General features: G+C 38.6%; 1 protein-coding gene across 1 annotated transcript in view; it reads left to right on the top strand.

Annotated features, from left to right (window-relative positions):
- Positions 1-1,543: 1,543 nt before the first annotated feature.
- The window catches only part of fam102bb (family with sequence similarity 102 member Bb), a 41,825-nt gene continuing 23,207 nt past the window's right edge, over positions 1,544-20,161 (top strand). Inside the window, exon 1 of the mRNA XM_079887766.1 lies at positions 1,544-2,036. Coding sequence (XP_079743892.1) covers positions 1,903-2,036 — 134 coding nt within the window. The 5' untranslated portion in view covers positions 1,544-1,902. The remainder of the gene's footprint in view (positions 2,037-20,161) is intronic.

The raw sequence follows: 20,161 nt of genomic DNA, 5'->3' as shown, positions 1-20,161 counted from the left end.
AGGGAAGATTTCAGTGTCTGAAAAGTCTGAGGGTTGCACTGCACACCTGACAGGGCCTGTGACATTGTTGCATGTGCCATATTACACAACATTGCCAAAAAACAAACAAACAAAAAAAAAAAAAAAAACATTAAATGTTTAATAAAAGACAAATATTCTTAGTTCCTTGAGTTTTATTTCAATTGTTCTTTGTAAAGAAAAGCCAGTGGTCTAGTGCCTGCAACAAGAGATATTAGACACATGCCTCATGCAACAAATAAAAAGGAAAAGTTGGCTATACACTGCCCACCTGTAGGCCTATGTCTCCTCTGTCTGTGCAGACTCTTCTGTAGGCCTTTCTGTAGATGTGGAATCCTGCAACTTATATTGCAGCCATAAAGCATACAAGTATAAATTAAGTAAAGTTATTTATGCACTTGCAGGTAGGCTAGTTCCTCCATATGACAGTTATCTGAGAGGGTTTATTCACTGTCCAGTGCAATGGAAACAAATGGACATTACAATGTCTTATACTTTCTTTCCTTTGGAAAGTTATAAAATGTCCACTTACTGCACATATTTCAGCCACCACTTTCTTGGGAACAGATACAAGTGTTGGTGTATTGTGTAAAAGTGCACAAAAGAGGAAAACACAATGTCATTACAATGAACTACATTCGGGAAAATGTGATCAATAACTCATGGCAAAATATTTTTACATTAATAGTTTATCAGTTTTCACTTTCACAAGTCAAAGCAATTCATCATTACTTTTAATGCGGCCTTCATTTAATGCCGCAATATTTGTACAATTATTTTACAGTGTAGGCTACTAAGATCTTTTCTTTTTTTCAGCCTTTTTCTTGGTTGCTTTTATAAACAGACAACCATTTATTTAACAGTGCCTTTTATAGAAGAGAAGAGACTATAATATAACTAAAAATTACCATTAGGCTGTGTAGAATATTTTTGTACTTCACTTTTATTTGTTCCCATGTTCTAGTGTGGTGAATCTGACATTACAATGAACAAAGTAGCCCAATTATGCAATTATTAAAATACAAAAAAGGCTAATAAGTGATAAAAACATCTAACATGGCCACTTCTAACAGATTTAAATTGTCTGCTACTTTTTGCCAGCCCTCTCTCCTGGCTTTTGCAGACTTTGTGTTCCCTGGCGTTTTGATTAAACATTGAAATTCCGAATAAACTTCGACTATTAGTTCTTGCTCTGTTGAGGAGAAAAACTGTGCGCGCTCTTTGGCCACGCTGAGCAGCCAATAGCAGCGTTGCTGATCAATGTTTCTACTATCGATACATATCCCCTTTTAAGCCAGCGCATGAACGCGCAGTTATCTCAGATAACTCAATCCAGCGATACTAATCATAAACAACAGGTGAGTTCGAAGAACCCAATTAGCCGGATCATGATTAGCACGATGATATCATCTTGGATGTGTCATTTGATCTCGGATGTAAGTAATAAGCAACGTACGAAGAACGAGCCCCAGGTTTATGAGTTGACTGGCCCTTTAAGAAGCGTCGCCTGTGTTTCCACTACTACACGACAACACACAATACAGCAGCAGCACAACACAAGCCTCTACCGAGCGAAACAGTCCATCATCCACAGGCTGCATATCCAATGACGAACATATCCATTTTCAGTAACATCTTTTTTTTTACTGTAACAATGTAGTAGATGACAGAAGAATTCGTTTAGACTATATTATTATCATCGTTAGCTTAGCTTTCTTACATCATCATCAGCAAAGGGAGATTCTAGTAACGTTAGTGGCTAACGGCTATCAGATCCAACAACAGAGCTTAACCAAAAATGTGCAAATAGAAGTGATGCCCCTCCACCGCGTATGACCAAAGGTACTATCAAGCGCAACAGGACTGGTAGCAATCGACGTCAAGATGATGAAGAAAAAGAAGTTTAAGTTCAGAGTGGATTTTGAGCTTGACGAGCTGTCTTCGGTTCCGTTCGTGAACGGAGTTCTGTTCTGTAAAGTCCGCCTGCTCGACGGCGGATTTTCAGAGGAGTCATCGCGGTAAGGAGGCTGTTAAATGTGGAGGAATTAAGATGGGTATTATTTTGGGAATAGGTGATATTGAGCTGCTTTCATTCTGTATTAACGTTACTTTCTAATAAAGCATAACCAAAACATAAAACGTTAGGCTATTCATTCATATTGAGAATCAGAAATTAGTGCACATGCAGTAGTACGTATATATTCAGAGCTGGGGGACGAAGGGTCTGTGTTAAAAGGTGTAAAGATTGTTAGTTGTTTACGTTCGTGTGTAAGAGATGTAACGTTACATTAAGTTACTTAGGTCAAGACTGATGTGGTCTGATCATTTCAAAGCAAGTTTAATGGTGAATTCATTTTGTCATGCTAGATTAGTAATGTAGGATTATTTTACATATAATGTCCATATTATGTGGAATTTACTCAAAATGAATTAATTTCATGTAGATTTTTAGCCAACTTTAGGTTGTCAAAAACCTAAAGTTTATGTGTCAAAACCCTTGTCCAAACTACTCAAATATCAGAATGCAAGTCGTATTTTTATATAGCCTACAAATGAAGTTTAAACCGTCATAGCTTATGAATAATTACACCATGCTTGACCTTAACCTCATCATGCATTAACATTTATCAATCAACCACATCCTGTATGCTGTTTGTGCTTTATTTTTTTAAGCAGTTCTTGAGCTGAGTCACTTCAGGCCACGCATTAAAACAGTATGTGTGTGTGTTTGATATGCGAATGAGCTGTTCTGTTCTCAGACCTGCACACAGGTTGACCTCCATGCAGTATGTTAATGCATCACAGGTTTAAATGTAGAGCAGCAAAGAGAACTGTTCAGTGTTACAGATTATTTCTGCAGATGAATTTCTTGTAAATGTGACAGTCAAGTGCTGGAACCTCCAGTGTTATGTTTAATTTATTCATGTTTTTGGCATAAAGATTATTTTATCCAGGGGTTATACAGGGGTTGGACAATGAAACTGAAACACTGGCTAATATAGTATTGGAGGTTTCACGCCCATATATGCGCGGCCTAGTGGCCAATCTTCACTGATCACAATTCCATCAGTAAGCAATAGCACAGCTTTACATAAAATATTGCAATCCACACAAAATAATATGAGACATATCAGAGTTCAAAAGAGGACAGATTGTTGGTGCTCGTCTTACTGGCTCATCTGTGATCAGGACAGCAAGTCTTTGTGGTGTATCGAGAGCTATGGCATCCAGGGCAATGTCAGTATACCACTACGTGACGAACTACATCCAACAGGAATAACTGTTGACACAAGAGGAAGCTGTCTGAAAGGGATGTCCAGGTACTAACCTGGATTGTAGGGGTGGGAATCACCAGAGGCACCACGATACGATATTATCCCGATACTTGGGTCACGATACGATATTATTGCGATTTTAAACATATTGCGATATTCTGCAATATATTGCAATTTATTACCTTTTTCCAAATTCAAATTATGTCCGCAAAGGAAAACTGTCAACATCTGTTTGTTCATGTCACATCAATTTTAATAATCTCCGTTAATAATCTGCGTTAATAATCTGTTACACAGAACTTTATTAAATATTAATCAAAAATGATTCACACCTTCACAAAATCCAAACATTCAGTGTAAGAGTAAAACAATGACATAACATTATTTATAGTAAGTTTATTTGATTCACATCTTATTTAGAGTTTTGACCTCGACAACCCAAATCCATTTACCGCAAACAGTCTAAACTAAAAGATTGTTTTGGTTGAATCGGTTCAAAGGAGTAGTTCGCGAATCAGACGTGTCATTAGCGGACTTGTACAACGCGTGTGATTATCCCGGCAGTCAGGACATCGCACAAGATTTGTCAACACAGAAAACATTTCATCATTGGATTTTGTTTTGTTTATTGAAAGTGTTTTTCATGTCAGCTGAATGTACGGAACGCTTTTCAGAGAAGATAAGGCAACGTAAAAGTTTTTCTTCTTTTTTTTTTTGCACAACACCCAGCAGTAATTCAGGGAAAAAATACCCGAATGCTGCACGTGAAACTTCGGTCTTCCGATCTTTTACCATCGTGTCAATTCTCAATTGATTTTGATTAATATGCGCGAGGGAGCGAGAGTGAGAGAGAGCAAGACAGTTTGAAGACGGCGAGGGTGCGCGCGCGCGACCGGGGCTCTCTCTCTCTGCTCGTTCTTTCAGTAATATGCGCATTATCGCAAGCGCAGCAGTCATGTACATCACTCACCGATCAAATAAGGCTTTGGCGAGACAAAAAATTGCTTGTGAGAGAGACGCGTGAGTGACAGAGAGACGGAGGGAGAGCAGGGAAAGAAAATGCCGCTGAATGAATATGCTGCGTGTTTTAAATTGCGTAAACATTTTTTTATAACGAAACGCAATATGTGGCCGGTGTTGATTCTGTGGCGCACCGCCACGAATTAGTCTATGTGTGGGATTTCTTTCTCTGATGCTGCCATGTTTATTTTATCTACGTCCTCCAGCACGCTGACAGTGGGACTCGTAAATTTTGGGGCATCTCGCCCGGGGGGCGGGATTACGTCCTGCGTCACATCTCTCTGGGTTCTCGTCGACCAGGCCACCAGGGTCAGCGCGCACCATAGCGCACACAGGCAGGCACGGAACTAGCTAGCGAACCTAGGTCTTAAATCTAATAAATTATGTTTTTTACAACACGTTTTTTGACGGAAAAGTGATGTTTAATTTCCATAGTCTTTGTTTAGTGAACGAAAGCGAAATCAGGAATTGCGGTCTTTCAGTTTGTTTATCGTTACCTAGCTACCAAGGGTTTAAGTTGTACAAGATGTGCTGTAGCCTTAATTACAATGGCCAAGTCGCGTTTCATATTAACAGATGAATAGGCTTCGCTCAGTTTATTAAATACATCCAACCTGAAATGTCTCTTACAAACTATGAAGGGACAATGAATCAATACACTGACATGGCAATGCTAGACAGCTAGCCTACTTTGTTTGCACAGTCCTACCGTGATTTTGTCACTCTTCTCTCCACTCCTAGACCTACGTCTGGGAAACTTTTACCTCGATAAAGTTAGGCCTACTTATTGTATTGCAGAAAAGAAAAGTAAACTTACAGTAAACTCCAGTTAACCAGTTCATGTTTCTTCTTTAGGTGATTCAAGCAGTAACGACTAATTAGACTCAATACTGCTATTACAGGTGGAATTATGAAATAGAAACAGGCCTTAATGCAAGATTTTAGTCATGTCATAACCATAGACTGTGGTCTAACACAATAAATAGAACATTTAATTAATAAGTTAATCAATAAGTCAGGACAGCCCATTCATGCAGGTAGTGAAATAGTTCAATCAAATACAAATACACAGTAAAAAAAAAAAAAAAAGTCGTTGTTAACCTTAACCCGTTATCAAGTCAATTAAAAAATATATTTCATGGTGTGCATGGTGTGTTAATTGTTTATGTATGGTGTGTATGTTTTTTTTTTTTTTTTTTGTAATACAATGTTTTCAACATAGGGAAATATATACAGCATTTGTCAAAATTTCCCATAACCTTAACCGACTTGACCTTTTTCAAGTCGAGCCCGAAGCAAACAGCATAAATTTGTAGCTATCGCGAGAGCCGGGATCGAACACGGGTCTCAAGCGCGAAAGCCTAAGATTCTGCCACTGAGCCACAGGGGGAAAACACATTAACTTTTGGTCAGCGCGAGCATAAGAAAGCATATACGACATTGAGAGCTCTTCGCACTCGGGAGTGCGGTGACGGTTGGAAAAACTATAGAATCTTTGACGGGTCCCCGCTGGTGCGCGCTGACCCTGGTCGACGAGAACCCGCATGAGAGATGTGACGCAGGACGTAACCCCGCCCCCCGGGCGAGATGCCCCAAAATTTATGAATCCCCGCTGACAGTCAACCCGACAGTCACCCCGCTGACCTCACCAGAAAACAAACAGCACCATCTAGTGGACTGAATGAGCAATTGATTTTTAGCATTCTACTACCAAAGTTAAATTCTCATGTGTAATTTAAATAATAAAAGATCGATACTTGGCGCCCGTGTATCGATACAGTATTGCCACAGAAAATATCGCGATACTATGCAGTATCGATTTTTCCCCCACCCCTACTGGATTGTATCCAAAAAAATATAAACCCAACTCACTGCAGAATTAAATGAGCACCTCGACTCTCCTGTTCACCAAAACTGTTCGTCGGGAGCTCCACATCCACTGTGTCAATATTCATGGTCGGGCTGCTATAGCCAAACAACCTTTGGTCACTCTTGTCAATGCCAGAGTTTGGATTAATTTGTTCCAACAGTGCAAATCCTGGGCTGTGGACAATGTGAAACATGAATTGTTCTTTGAGTTCACCTTCTCTGGTGTGGAGAAGCCCCAAAGAGGTTTAACCTCTTTTGCTGTTGCTGCCCAGAGTAAAGCACAGGGGTGGATCAGTGATGGTTTGGGCTGCAATATCATGGCATTCCCTACTGTGCTTGATTACTTGACAACTGTTCTGGAAGAGGAATCCCTCTTGCCACTGTGAAGAACTTGTATCTGTCATTCCCAAGACAAAATGATTCTGGATTGGCTGCAAAAAGAGACTCTGCACAATACTAATAAATGATTGTGGTCTAAAACCACAAAATATAATAATAAAATTAATTAAAAAAAAGTATTGACAGATCATTTTATTGTTGATTGGTCGGGTGTGTGGTCTTGTCGTTTTTTTAAAATTATTTAGTTAGTTAAATAGTTAGAGTTATATTAGAGTTACCTTACATAAAGTTATATTTATGTTACCTTTCATTTTTGAAACTATTTTTGCACACACAATGTGTTAGATTTGTTATATAGACTTGTGCACTGATCAAGATGTGCAATATCCAATTAATCAATAAAATGGAGACAATTAATTGATCCCTTAAAAAACTATTTGTACAAAATCAGCTGTCTTTTCCCTCTCAGTTTGTCTGTGTTCTGCTGCAACGTTTGTCATTCACTCGCTTTTGGAGCTCCGCAATACAAAGGCTTCCCACAGTTCAATATTAACGTGTCAGGCAGTGACAGTGGGCTGTCAAACTTCACCATGACAACATTCTCCTCAAAGCATCTCCCCCACAATACATAAGCAAGTAGCTTATTCATCCATACAGAAAGAGAGTTGTAGACTAACACTGCAGCAGCTTCCCAGCAAACATTGGTCCGACGGCAACGTCGTGTCCCTGGCCAAAAATAGTCGCGGTAGGACGGCATAAATCGGTAAAAATATGTAACACAGAACATTTCCTAAAAATGCATTCAGATACATTTGTACATGTCTACAGTTCTCTGGGGTTGCATGTATAATTGTTATTTTGACTTTTAGCTACGTGTAGTTCAATATAGGGACATCCCGCGTGACGTCACGCCATTTGGAGCAGCCATTTTGACGGAATAGAAAATGCTAAACCGCCGGTGATACTCATAGACAGTATAAACAGAGACGGGCTCTGGTATAAACTACATTGATCCTGCAGCTCGTCGCGATATTCTATCATGCCCGAGCGATGCTGTGCAGTTGGATGCGATCAGATACGTGATCATACTAAAGGAATAGGCCTATCTTTATACCGTATCCCGAAAGAAACAAAACGGAGAAACAAGTGTTGGCGGCAATATACAGGCAAAACGCTGATGGTGGTGCTTGGCTTCCAACTGTTTGTGATATAAGGTACAAGAAGAAAAATGTAACAAATAATAAAAGTGCATGTAAAATATACAATAAAGTTGAGATGAAATTAGACAAGGTTACTTGACTTTTTACGTCTATTCAGTTTTTGTAACATGTCCATGACAACCGATAGCCTGCTTTTGTATGCTTTTAATGAAGCTCTGGTGTAGCGTGATGGGAAGTGAATAAGGTAACGTCAGCTGTAAATGTCACCGAACTCAATGTCAGGAAGTTTTTCTACACATTAAATGCCTGTAAAAAGAACTTGCGGTGCTTCATATGGATCTATGATTCCTATCTTCCTCTTGTATACTTGATATATATTTGTGTGATGCTAATAAGTGCGATGACATGACGTGAAGAGTTAGCTGAAGCTAATAATAGTGGTGGAGGAAAACTCGATTCTGTTCAGTATCGAGATATTTTGCGCACGCAATTATATCAATACTGTAGCGCAAAGTATTGCAATATTTAGGCTAATTATAAAACAATTATACTAATAATTATATTATTAGTATAATAATATACTCCCTAATATATTACCCACCCCTAATAATAGATCTATTGCCATTAGACAGTCCATAGACAGTATAGCCAATGTGAGTAGCTGACGGATGTATACCGTCAAAATGGCTGACACACGGCTAGGGGTCACGTGACTGGGAGATCCCTATAGTGCACAGATACTCAACAGGCGGCCCGCGGGCCGCATCCGGCCCATCGGCATTAATTTCATGGCCCGCGTCATGCAAAAGATGAACGCACTTTTTTTTATAATTTGAGCTCAAAAGTTACGCGAATATTAGACAGTGTGATTTTTATCTATATAATTGCGGACGGTCGATAATCCGTTGGTCGATTAATAAAAAGAAACATTCATCATCATCATTGTGATGTGTGTGGAATGTTTAGTGATAGTGCAGCAGATTAGTAAAAAAATCGTTCACTTTGGTATAGAAGCATGAAATTTGGCACAGATACTCTCTAAGGGCCACTATTTTGGAAAAAGGCGTTGGCCACTCAAAAATTCAATATGGCGGCCATTTTTCAAAATGGCCGCCATTGCTATTCAATGCTTATTATATCAATTATTCAAACAGTGATCCAAGCATAACATTTGATACAAAAATACTCTCTAAAGGACATGTTAATAGAAAAAGATGCTTGTCCCTCAAAAATTCAAGATGGTCGCCATTTTTAAAGATGGCCACTGTTCCTGTCGAATATTAAGGTGAGACATGGCAGGCAAAAACATTGTTTTTTTTTTTACTGGTCAATTTTGAGATTTTTGGATATTTGTCTTCAATAACATGTCTTCTTTCAGACTGTGGTGAAAAAAAGTCCAAAAAACACATTTAGATCTTTATTTTACTACACTTTGTCTGTTTGCGCCTGTAGATATTGCGTAAATTCAACAAAAGTTGTCGTTGTAAATCCTCCTGCCGATCCGCGATCTCTGTCTGCTCTCTGTCTTCACAGGCATCGCTGGAAAGCTCTCTCTTCACTGCACAATGCTGTCGGATCCAAATATGGTCATTTCCTTTTTATCAGCAGCCAATCGCGAAAGTAAAAGGGCTGAATGCGCAATCTCATTGGCTGATGATAAATCTTTAAAGCCTGTTTTCTCAAAATTACCTTTCTCTCATACTCCAAGTCTGAAATCTCCACTTCAGTAGCACCTATATACACCAATCTTTCCAGTCTTGTACCTAGTCATATTATGAAGACATTTACAGAGGGATCTGTAAATATATTTTTCCTAGCCTGATTTATATAACATTTTATTCCAAAAAACATGGCGAAAATCATTTTTTAAGGCTATTGACAGTATATTATGATTTACAGGATAACAAAAGTAGATATCCATAAATGCCTCTGTATTTTTTCCCCATCTAATATGTGAACACAATGAAAAAATAATTTTTAATCTGGCTTTATCCAATACTCAGATTTCGTTTTTTTAAATATATACAAATTAGCGCATATTTAATTAGATATTGCCTAATTTGCTCATTTAAACATTAAATTACAGAAAACTTTTAATACATTTTTTTCTCATCTTAATGTAGGTAATCAACTGGGAAAGTTTCATGGTGATATCTGCTAGTTTTTAAATTTTTACCCTATTCACCCGTAGTGTCTCGCCTTAATTATTTAAATTGTTAAAATGGTGATGCAAGCATACAATTAGGCAGAAATACTCTTCAAGGAACACTCTTTTGGAAAAAGGTATGTGCCACTCAAAATTTCAGGATGGCCACCATTTTCAAGATGGCCACCATTTCTGTCAAATAGTTATAATGTCTGCTTTGTCTGCCTCCTCTTCTTTGACCTGTCCAGCTTAGTTAAACTTGCCAGGGATATGAAATCCCCGCCGGCATAGCTCTCAGGTTCAATGGAGTTCATACACAAGCCTCTCCACCACGGCAAGGTGTAGTCCACAGAGAGGAAGGGCCACTGTTAGAAAAAAGGATACGCTACTGGTACAGGTTGCACATACAGTGGGGAGAACAAGTATTGGATACACTGCTGATTTTGAAGGTTTTCCTACTTACAAAGCATGTAGCGGTCTGTAATTTTTATTATAGGTACACTTCAACTGTGAGAGACGGAAATCCAGAAAATCACATTGTATGATTTTTAAATAATTAATTTGCATTTTATTGCATGACATAAGTATTTGATCACCTACCAACCAGTAAGAATTCCGACTCTCTCAGACCTGTTAGTTTTTCTTTAAGAAGCCCTCCGGTTCTCCACTCATTACCTGTATTAACGGCACCTGTTTGAACTCGTTACCTGTATACCTGTACACAAACTCAATCAAACAGACTCTAACCTCTCCACAATGGCCAAGACCAGAGAGCTTTGTAAGGACATCAGGGATAAAATTGTAGACCTGCTCAAGGCTGGGATGGGCTACAGGACAATAGGCAAGCAGCTTGGTGAGAAGGCAACAACTGTTGGCGCAATTATTAGAAAATGGAAGAAGTTCAAGATGACGGTCAATCTCCCTCCATCTGGGGCACCATGCAAAATCTCACCTCGTGGGGCATCAATGATCATGAGGAAGGTGAGGGATCAGCCCAGAACTACACGGCAGAACCTGGTCAATGACCTGAAGAGAGCAGGGACGACAGTCTCAAAGAAAACCATTAGTAGTAACACACTACGCCGTCATGGATTCAAATCCTGCAGTGCACGCAAGGTCCCCCTGCTCAAGCCGAAGCATGTCCAGGCCCGTCTGAAGTTTGCCAATAACCATCTGGATGATCCAGAGGAGGAATGGGAGAAGGTCATGTGGTCTGATGAGACAAAAATAGAGCTTTTTGGTCTAAACTCCACTCGCCGTGTTTGGAGGAAGAAGAAGGATGAGTACAACCCCAAGAACACCATCCCAACCGTGAAGCATGGAGGTGGAAACATCATTCTTTGGGGATGCTTTTCTGCAAAGGGGACAGGCCGACTGCACCGTATTGAGGGGAGGATGGATGGGGCCATGTATTGCGAGATCTTGGCCAACAACCTCCTTCCCTTAGTAAGAGCATTGAAGATGGGTCGTGGCTGGATCTTCCAGCAGGACAACGACCCGAAACACACAGCCAGGGCAACTAAGGAGTGGTTCCGTAAGAGGCATCTCAGGGTCCTGGAGTGGCCTAGCCAGTCTCCAGACTTGAACCCAATAGAAGATCTTTGGAGGAGCTGAAAGTCCGTATTGCCCAGCGACAGCCCCGACACCTGAAGGATCTGGAGAAGGTCTGTATGGAGGAGTGGGCCAGAATCCCTGCAGTGTGTGCAAACCTGGTCAAGAACTACAGGAAACGTATGATCTCTGTAATTGCAAACAAAGGTTTCTGTACCAAATATTAAGTTCTGCTTTTCTGATGTATCAAATACTTATGTCTTGCAATAAAATGCAAATTAATTACTTAAAAATCATACAATGTGATTTTCTGGATTTTTGTTTTAGATTCCGTCACTCACAGTTGAAGAGTACCTATGATAAAAATTACAGACTTCTACATGCTTTGTAAGTGGGAAAACCTGCAAAATCAGCAGTGTATCAAATACTTGTTCTCCCCACTGTATCTGCGAGAGGGAAGGCGGAAGGACCATCAGAATTAAGACTGGTTTCAACAATATAGGTGACCAGTTCAGAAAGAGCCATAAGAAAGATGGCTGGTTGAATCGTTTCACTCTGTGACTCTTTCTCAAGCCTTCTGAGGTGGAGTTTCTCTCTGTTGTAAAGATGAATGAGACACAAATGATGGTATTTCAGCTCCTGTGCAATGGCATCAGCACCACTTAGTTGAGACAATAATTTAGCATCATTCAGTGTTTGTGCACATTCATGTAGTCTGTCATTCAGTTGCAGTGTCATTACCTGACGTAGGTCAGATTCAGGAGATATGTTATCACAAAAAAAGCAAACCTGATCATCTAGACTTTTCTGCATCATGGTTCTGCGATGCTTTGTTTGGCCTTCATCTGTCTCACTACATTGAGCATCGGATTGTTGCTTCTGGGCACGAAGTAACTTTGTGTTGTTGAACCGAAGTCGACAATTGTAGTGATACTTTGCTTGGTTCCTTCTCAAAGTAGCTTCTATACCACCACCAGTCGTTCCAGGTCCAGGGTCATTGGCATTTTGTTCATCTTGTGAAAGAGTGGAATGTTGGTGGCAATCATTTTATAGCCATCATGTTGAGAAACATGATGGGTAGGTGGTGATTGGAGGGGTTCCTTTGTGTCTGTCTGACAAAGACAACATTTCATCCAATCAGTTGGCCTCTTGGCTGACATGGGATTTTCATTTGCCATTTTGGAGGTTTGTTGTCTGATTAAGGCCGAGGGGTTATCCTTTTACCACCTCAATCATAGACATAGTACACATTCAGGTATGGGATACAACTAGGTACGGGTCACCTACACCTAGCCCGATCATTCATCCAGTGCCATTTAAGTCCCGTGTGATCTGTACACCTTCCAGGTAAGCATACATGAACAAGTCATGTATTGCCCCGCTTACCCTTGGCTCGGCTCTCCCACGCTGGCACAACCTGTCAATTCGGGTGCGGTTTAGGGACACTAAACTTAGCTATACTATTACTACTAGTCAAGAACTACAGTGAAAGTAAAACTAGATCAGCTGATACTGAATCCCATGCTGAGTTCCACAGCAGTGAAGTCACCAGTGTGCCCTGGTTGTGTAATGACGTTCACACTATTAAACAAAACCTTCCTTAACATTAAATTGAGCTCTGACAGAAATGGTGGCCATCTTGAAAATGGTCGCCATCTTCAATTTTTGAGTGGCACACATCTTTTTCCATGATAATGTTCCTTTAAGAATATTTGTACCAAATTTCATGATAGCATCACCATTTGAAAAAAAAAAATTAAGGATTCAAGAAAAATGGCGGCCATCTTGAAAAATGGCGGCCATCTTGAAAAATGGTTGCCATCTTGAATTTTTGAGGGACAAGCACCGTTTTCCAAAAAAAACATTCTGAAGAGAGTATTTTCACAAAATGTTATGCCTACATCACTGTTTGAACGATTGACATAATGAGCATTTGACAGAAATAGCGGCCATCTTGAAAAAATGGCCGCCATGTTGAATTTTTGGATGGCCAGCGCCTTTTTCCCAAAGAGTGACCCTTAGAGAGTATCTGTGCCAAATTTCATGCTTCTATACCAATTTGAACGATTCTCTTGAAATATGCCATTAATCTGCTGCACTATGAGACTTTAAATAGCTACTTGATATCTCCGAAATGTACCATTAACTTGCTAAGCGCAACAATAGCAAAACAAGCGGTAAAACTGTCAGGCAACTTGTGTGTGCGGCACGCTATGCATAGCTCGTGCATTCAGAGCTGCGCACTTTCACAGCTGATTCGGGTGACGTTAGAGCTGATCCGCGCATCTCTACTGCAGTGTGTAATTAGCCGATGATCCTCTTAACAGCATAAAAAACAAAATTATTTTCAAAGTGTCAATGGGTTATAAACAGTAGCAAAAAGCGCTCCCATTACAATTACGAGCTGTCAATACGTCAATGAGTTTGCGACACTCTTGCAAAGCCTCCAGTTTTAACCTGCAGTTTTGTTCGGAACGGGGCACGGCTCGCATGAAAAACTGATCAAAGCTGCTTTTGAGCGAATTCTGGCAAACTTAAAAGTTATATGTAGCCTACTGGGATAATAGTTGGCCTAGTATTAGTATACTAATAATAATAGCCTTATAAATTTGTAAAGCGACCCTGTATAACGTCATCTAAAGAAAACATATAATAAATAATTGAACATTTGATGTAGGCAAATTGCCTATATATAGGCCTAATCAATAATTGTTAAATATTTAAATATAAAGATAATATATGAAGAGCTCTTTTCCAAAACGCGATAAACGCCATTTTTAAAGAAAGGTTTGTGCTTTCTGTTTGAGGTCTCTGTGAAAGTTTGAAAGTCTTTTAGTGCCGCTCACGTCCGTAATGGAGAACTGTCACGTAACATTGTTTTTGCCTCATAAATGCAAACACGAAAAATAAAAGACAAAAGACTTTTTAAAAAGATTTATAGCGTTTTGGGGGGAAAAAAGGATGGATTTATAGCGTTTTGAAAAGAAAAAAAAATTAACTCTGTTTGAATATGAACTTATATTAAGATAGGTAATAAACTGAATTTCTATATAAGTAAAAACTGTAAATATTGTCATAAATAAAGTTTTATGATGCAAGTTGTAATTTGTGGCCCTTCACATTTAATATGGTTTAAATGTGGCCCCCTTGGCATCTGAACTTGAGTACCCCTGCTATAGTGTATCGGGTGAGAGGACGTCACCTGGCGACGTCTTTTACACGTGCATTTATAGTCCATCATGACCCTCCATCATGGAATCCTTGTGAAATATGCAAAAGCTGTGCTTAATCCTTGCATGGTTAATACTGTAAAAATTAATTTAATTGCCCAAGTAGTTTTTAAGAGGTTGTGAAGACGTCCACTGACGTCCTTTACACGTCAAGGCTGTGAATAGACGTCCACTGATGTCTTTTACACGTCTAGTCAAGCAAGACAGAAAAAAAACCCAGGAATTATCTTTATGAAATACACAAATTGTATACAAAGTAAATATATTTACTTTATCTTGTTTAAATAAATTATAATCACACAGTTCCTAGTGTGGTTAAGTGAATGCAAAGCCTCTGCATTTTAGTCATTATTTCAACCTGTAGCCTACCTGATACGTTGTGTGTGTTTTTTTTATTATTTTTTTTTTTTATGGAATGTATGCATATACATGTAAAACAGAAATATATCTGGTCACCATTTATGTCTGAGTTGGATGTAATTGCCAAAACTGTGCTGCCAAGATGTAACAAAAGATCTCCCGACATTACCAAATCCCGCGATAGGTTAGATTATCTCACGAGATGTTAACGCGTTTTCCCCATAGACTCACTCCGGAACACTGAAGTTTGAACAACCACGGAGAGAGGAGGAATTGAGGCCCATTTTATTAGAAATCTGTTGGGTACGTACATTTTGTATTATTAGATTCACGTGCTAGAGTTTTACTTGTTTGACATGAATGAACCGAAAGAAATGATGCCCACATTGTCAACTGAAATTGGCTAACTGAGTTTGGCTAAAATTAGCTAGTAGGCTAAAAGTTAATTTGAACTTATACAACGGTATACCATAGTATAAAGTATGTTTAATGATACAGTCAAAGTTATTACTGTAAATTATTAATGTAGCCTTTTGAGAGTTTCTTTCAGAAAGTAAATTATCTGAAGTAGAATGAAATTAGCTGGATTTGAACATGTATGTTTTCAGTAACTGCTTTAAAAATATTTTGTAATTTTAGAATTGCTAAACATGTCTATTCAGGGGACATCACAGCCCACCTGTCTTTATCAGAAATGTCCTGTTCACTTTCTCACTGTTACACACCTAGTTAAGGGTCTTTCTCAAGGGCACCACAGTGGTATTGAAGAGGCAGGGGACAAATGCTGTTTTGAATTTAGCTGAAGACCATAAAAATATTTTGAAAATAAGTGCATGTCATTTACCTCATTTTTAATTTTCATTTATTTTAAAAAGAAATATATTCTCTTCCCTTAGATGCTGTGAAGAGGTGGAGCCCACATGCTACAGACACTGAAATTGATGCAGCAATGGCAGAACACCTGAAACACGCTCCTGGAAGAGCTGGGGGTGGTGGATACAAAAAATGAGCCAAACAATGTGTTTAAGGGATAGTTCACCCAAAAATGAAAATTGTCATCATTTACTCAACCTCATGTTTCAAACCTGTATACCTTTCTATGCTAAACACAAAGATATTTAGAAGAATGTTTGTAACCAAGCAGATGTCGCTTCCCATTAATAATCATTTTTTCTCCAATAATGGTAGTCAGTGGATGCTCTATTTGCTTGGTTACAAACATTCTTCAAAATATCTTCTTTTGTGTTCAGCAGAAGAAAGAAACTCATACAGGTTTGGAATTTGGTGAGTAAATTACATAATTTTCATTTTTGGGTGAACTATCTTTATATAATAATTCAGTATTTTGCTATTGGTATTTAGTTTGGTTAACAAATCGAGAGCTTAGAATTATAAGGTTCGATCTCCGTTTATTGTAGTTTATTGAGGATCAAAGTTTTTAAACTCGGTTTATGTTTTGTGAGATGGAACCTTTTATTTTATTAATAACTACTAACAAAATATTTTTTTTACAAAAATAACACCACACAGGCATTAATAAACACCTAATGAATCAGATTGTCAAAAACTCAATTTCGACCAAAAGTGAAGATAGAACCTTATAATTCTAAGCTCACGAAATGTTAAACATTGAAAAAAATAAAGAGAAATTTTGGCTGTTCAAGATCAATAAAATGTTGTGCTTAATCAGAACATGCTTCTTTTTTGCTTATGTCCACAAATAATGTGTTATTGTTTTTGATGTACACCACGTGATTAAAACGTTTTATTGACGTTCAGGTCTGACTGGACCAATTTTGGACCTTTTTAGAACCTTTGTCAAGATGTGTAAACCTCAAGACTTGATTGTCTTTCACGATGTTACACAATAGGTGAGTGATTATTTTATATGCAGGCTTATACACTTAAATTATGCAGCAACACATTTAAACACATATGACGACGCATTTAGACGTCCAGGGACGCGCAGAAGAGACGTGGAATTCACGGCCAGAAAAGACGTGGAATTCACGGCCAGAAAAGACGTCGGTTCAACTTCCATTTTGGAACTATTTTTCAACCATGACGGGACGTCTCGGACGGACGTCTTTTCAACGGTCATTAAACGTCCAAATGTTTGCTGGGTTAGATCTAGCTTGGGCTGCACCAGTGCTTCTCTTTTCAACTGCAGTTTGCAGGGAGTGTCTTGAGGTTCGTGAGTTTATTCTCCTTCTAGGCTTGAGTGTGCCTCCATCTGCCTGTGGTGATCATTTTGAAGAACTCCTGTTTCATTGCAGACATCCTTTGGGAGAACCCAAGGAAGAAGCACACAGAACCAACGCACTCCTGCTTTCATTCATTCAACTGACTTTGCCATGGCAACGGCATATATTCTAAATACGGAAATCAGACCAGTGGCTTGTCATGGTTATGGTTCTGTATTACAATATTAGGCCTGTTGCACATTTTGGCATAATCAAGCCCATCAATGAGATTAACAGCTTGTTTTTCCCATGAGAGGAGTGATGCTAATGACTCTAGCACATGCATAATTGTGTCTAATGGACCAATGGGAAAAAAGTATTGTACCATAAAGTATTTCCTGGAAGAATTGTTTTCATTTGTGCTATTAATGCTTGGCATTAGCACTTAATGCTACTAAATACATTATGTTCTTTATGTTTTCACATCATTAGTGCTTTGTAGTGAAGGTTATAATGAGTCATTGTGATGCTGAATTTGTTTCAGTAAGCTCTGTGCGCCAGCAATGGTGTCTATTATATCAGAGCGTCAGTGGCTAAACATAATTCATTATGTGATGGCTGGAAAGCAAAAGTCTTAAGTTTGACCTGTGGTGCAGTTATTACAAACATGGAGCATCTTGTATCGATTGGAGCTCTGGCCTTGGCCAGGTTTTATGTCTGATTTATGAGTCTGCAGTTTTTCTTTTATAGTCTCACTGCCAGTAATTTGCCTATAATCATATTGGTTAGGAAAGGAGTCAAATTACCTGACATTATCATGTCCTCCTTTTATTATAAGTATAACCTTAAAAATAACCTTTTATGTTGGTGAGAAGAGGCAGCAAAGCAGCACTTTGGACTGGTAAGGGAGCAATAACGGTTTAAATCAACATGAAATCTACATGTAATATAATTTGATGGCATATTAGAATCCTGTTTTGATCAGAAATATGTCCTATTACAGAGGAAAATGGCTTGCTAAATTAATTTTGCATTGATTTTAACTTCTTGTCAATGTTTTTGTAATATGCATGCCAAGAGCTCAATTTATAAAGTGAAATGCAGGTTGTTGTTTACAGTGAGTCATGCAAAGATCTGTAGAGCCTTAGTTGTTTACAAGACAACTAAAAATGGGATACTTTGGGAACTGCATTTTGGCCGTTCATTTACACAACAACGGCTTTTTGGGGGCCTGAAAATGTAAACTTTTGAAAATGGGATTCATTGTTTCTGCGTAAACTACAAAAATGAGAATTTGTGAAAACTGATGTCATGTGCATGCGTTTTATGCGTTCAGTCTATAGACAACTTTTCCGTTTGCAGTACATCATGTAAACGTACTCTACGTCCAGGGTTTTCAGTGCTGGCTAAGTCATCTGAGGTTTTTCTTAACACAGCAGGATCATTTTCCTCTGCCCATCTATTGTGAATAAAAAGTGTGATAATCTGAGCATTACAGCCATTATGAATCACTCCTACATGTGTCATTGTGTTGTTAGTAAGGAACTCTCGCACTGTTTATTTCCTTAGAAACTGCCCATGTTTAGTAGAAGAAAAAATATTTCTTGTTGGGAGGATACATACTGTATATTGACATTTGTTTTGGGAAGTCATTGGCCTCTGCTGCCTTGGTGAGAGAATCAGAGTTGAGGGTTTCATCCAGCTGTGGTTTCACCCAATGACTCAATCAGCACTAAGCTTGAGCCTTATGGTAGGGAATCTCTCCAGCTGGATGGGAGGTGCCCGATTATGTGTTATTTTGGCTGTGTTTCCCACAAACGACATTGTGGACCGTTATGAAATGATAGAATATGAGGATGTTAATGTAACTGTAGTATGTGGTGTGGAATTGTTTTGTTTTATTTGTAAAAAAAAAAATGTGGTCACACTTTATATTAGGGTACACACATTCACTATTAACTAGGAGTTTTCCCCTCAATAAACTCCTAAGGGTCATGTTTTGGGGTAGGGTTTATCTATCTATCTATCTATCTATCTATCTATCTATCTATCTATCTATCTATCTATCTATCTATCTATCTATCTATCTATCTATCTATCTATCTATCTATCTATCTATCTATCTATCTATCTATCTATCTATCTATCTATCTATCATCATATTAGAATGATTTCTGAAGGATCATGTAACACTGAAGTCTGGAGTAATGATGCTGAAAATTCAGCTTTGCCATCACAGGAATAAAGTACATTTAAAAGAATATTAGAATAGAATAGTTATTTGTAATAATATTTTCTATATTTATGATCAAATAAATGCAGCCTTGGTGAGCATAGGAGACTTCTTTTACCCCAAACAGTAGTCTATATGCTTTTAACAAAATATTTATTTATTAATATGGTACACTTTCCCTCAATACCTTTGACATTTTAGTCAGATGTGAAAATCTAGTTTTACAAGCAATGCTGCTTTCAGTTCATCAAAGATGGTGCAAGGGCACAACCATGCATCTTTGAGTTAGCAGCCCTGTCCTTTGACTACAACTTCATCCTTAAATTCACACCACTCTCTTAGTCTTACGTGTGTATAATAGCATCACAATTTCCCTGAAGTTCATTTCATAGACTCATATCTCTCCAAAAGCCCTCTGGGTATCGCTCGTCTGCCCTGTCTGCAAACATCTGCAAACATCTGTCTAATTAGGAAGGAGAGCACTCCTGCACAGGGAGGTCCATTTTCAGATGGGAAATTAATTAAACTTCTTGTTGTCAGTATGGCCTTTTGACTCCAGGCTCTAATTAATCACAGAATGTGAGTCAGACTCTTTTAATGCAGTCGACTTGAAATGAATATTAAAATCACTCTATTGAATTGGGGCTGGATTATGTGACTCATTCTGTTGTGAAATCATTTCAAAATCGTCCTGAGGAGCAATGCTGCAGGAACTGTCCACCCGTTGGATTTTGCAAATGCAGGTCAGATGGTGGTGTGAGAGAGGGTTCACGCTGT

This window comes from Squalius cephalus (assembly GCF_949319135.1).
Source record: "Squalius cephalus genome assembly, chromosome: 12".
Taxonomy (NCBI): domain Eukaryota; kingdom Metazoa; phylum Chordata; class Actinopteri; order Cypriniformes; family Leuciscidae; genus Squalius; species Squalius cephalus.
The sequence above is the reverse complement of the archived record's forward strand: the minus strand, read 5'-3'. Positions and strand labels throughout refer to the sequence as shown.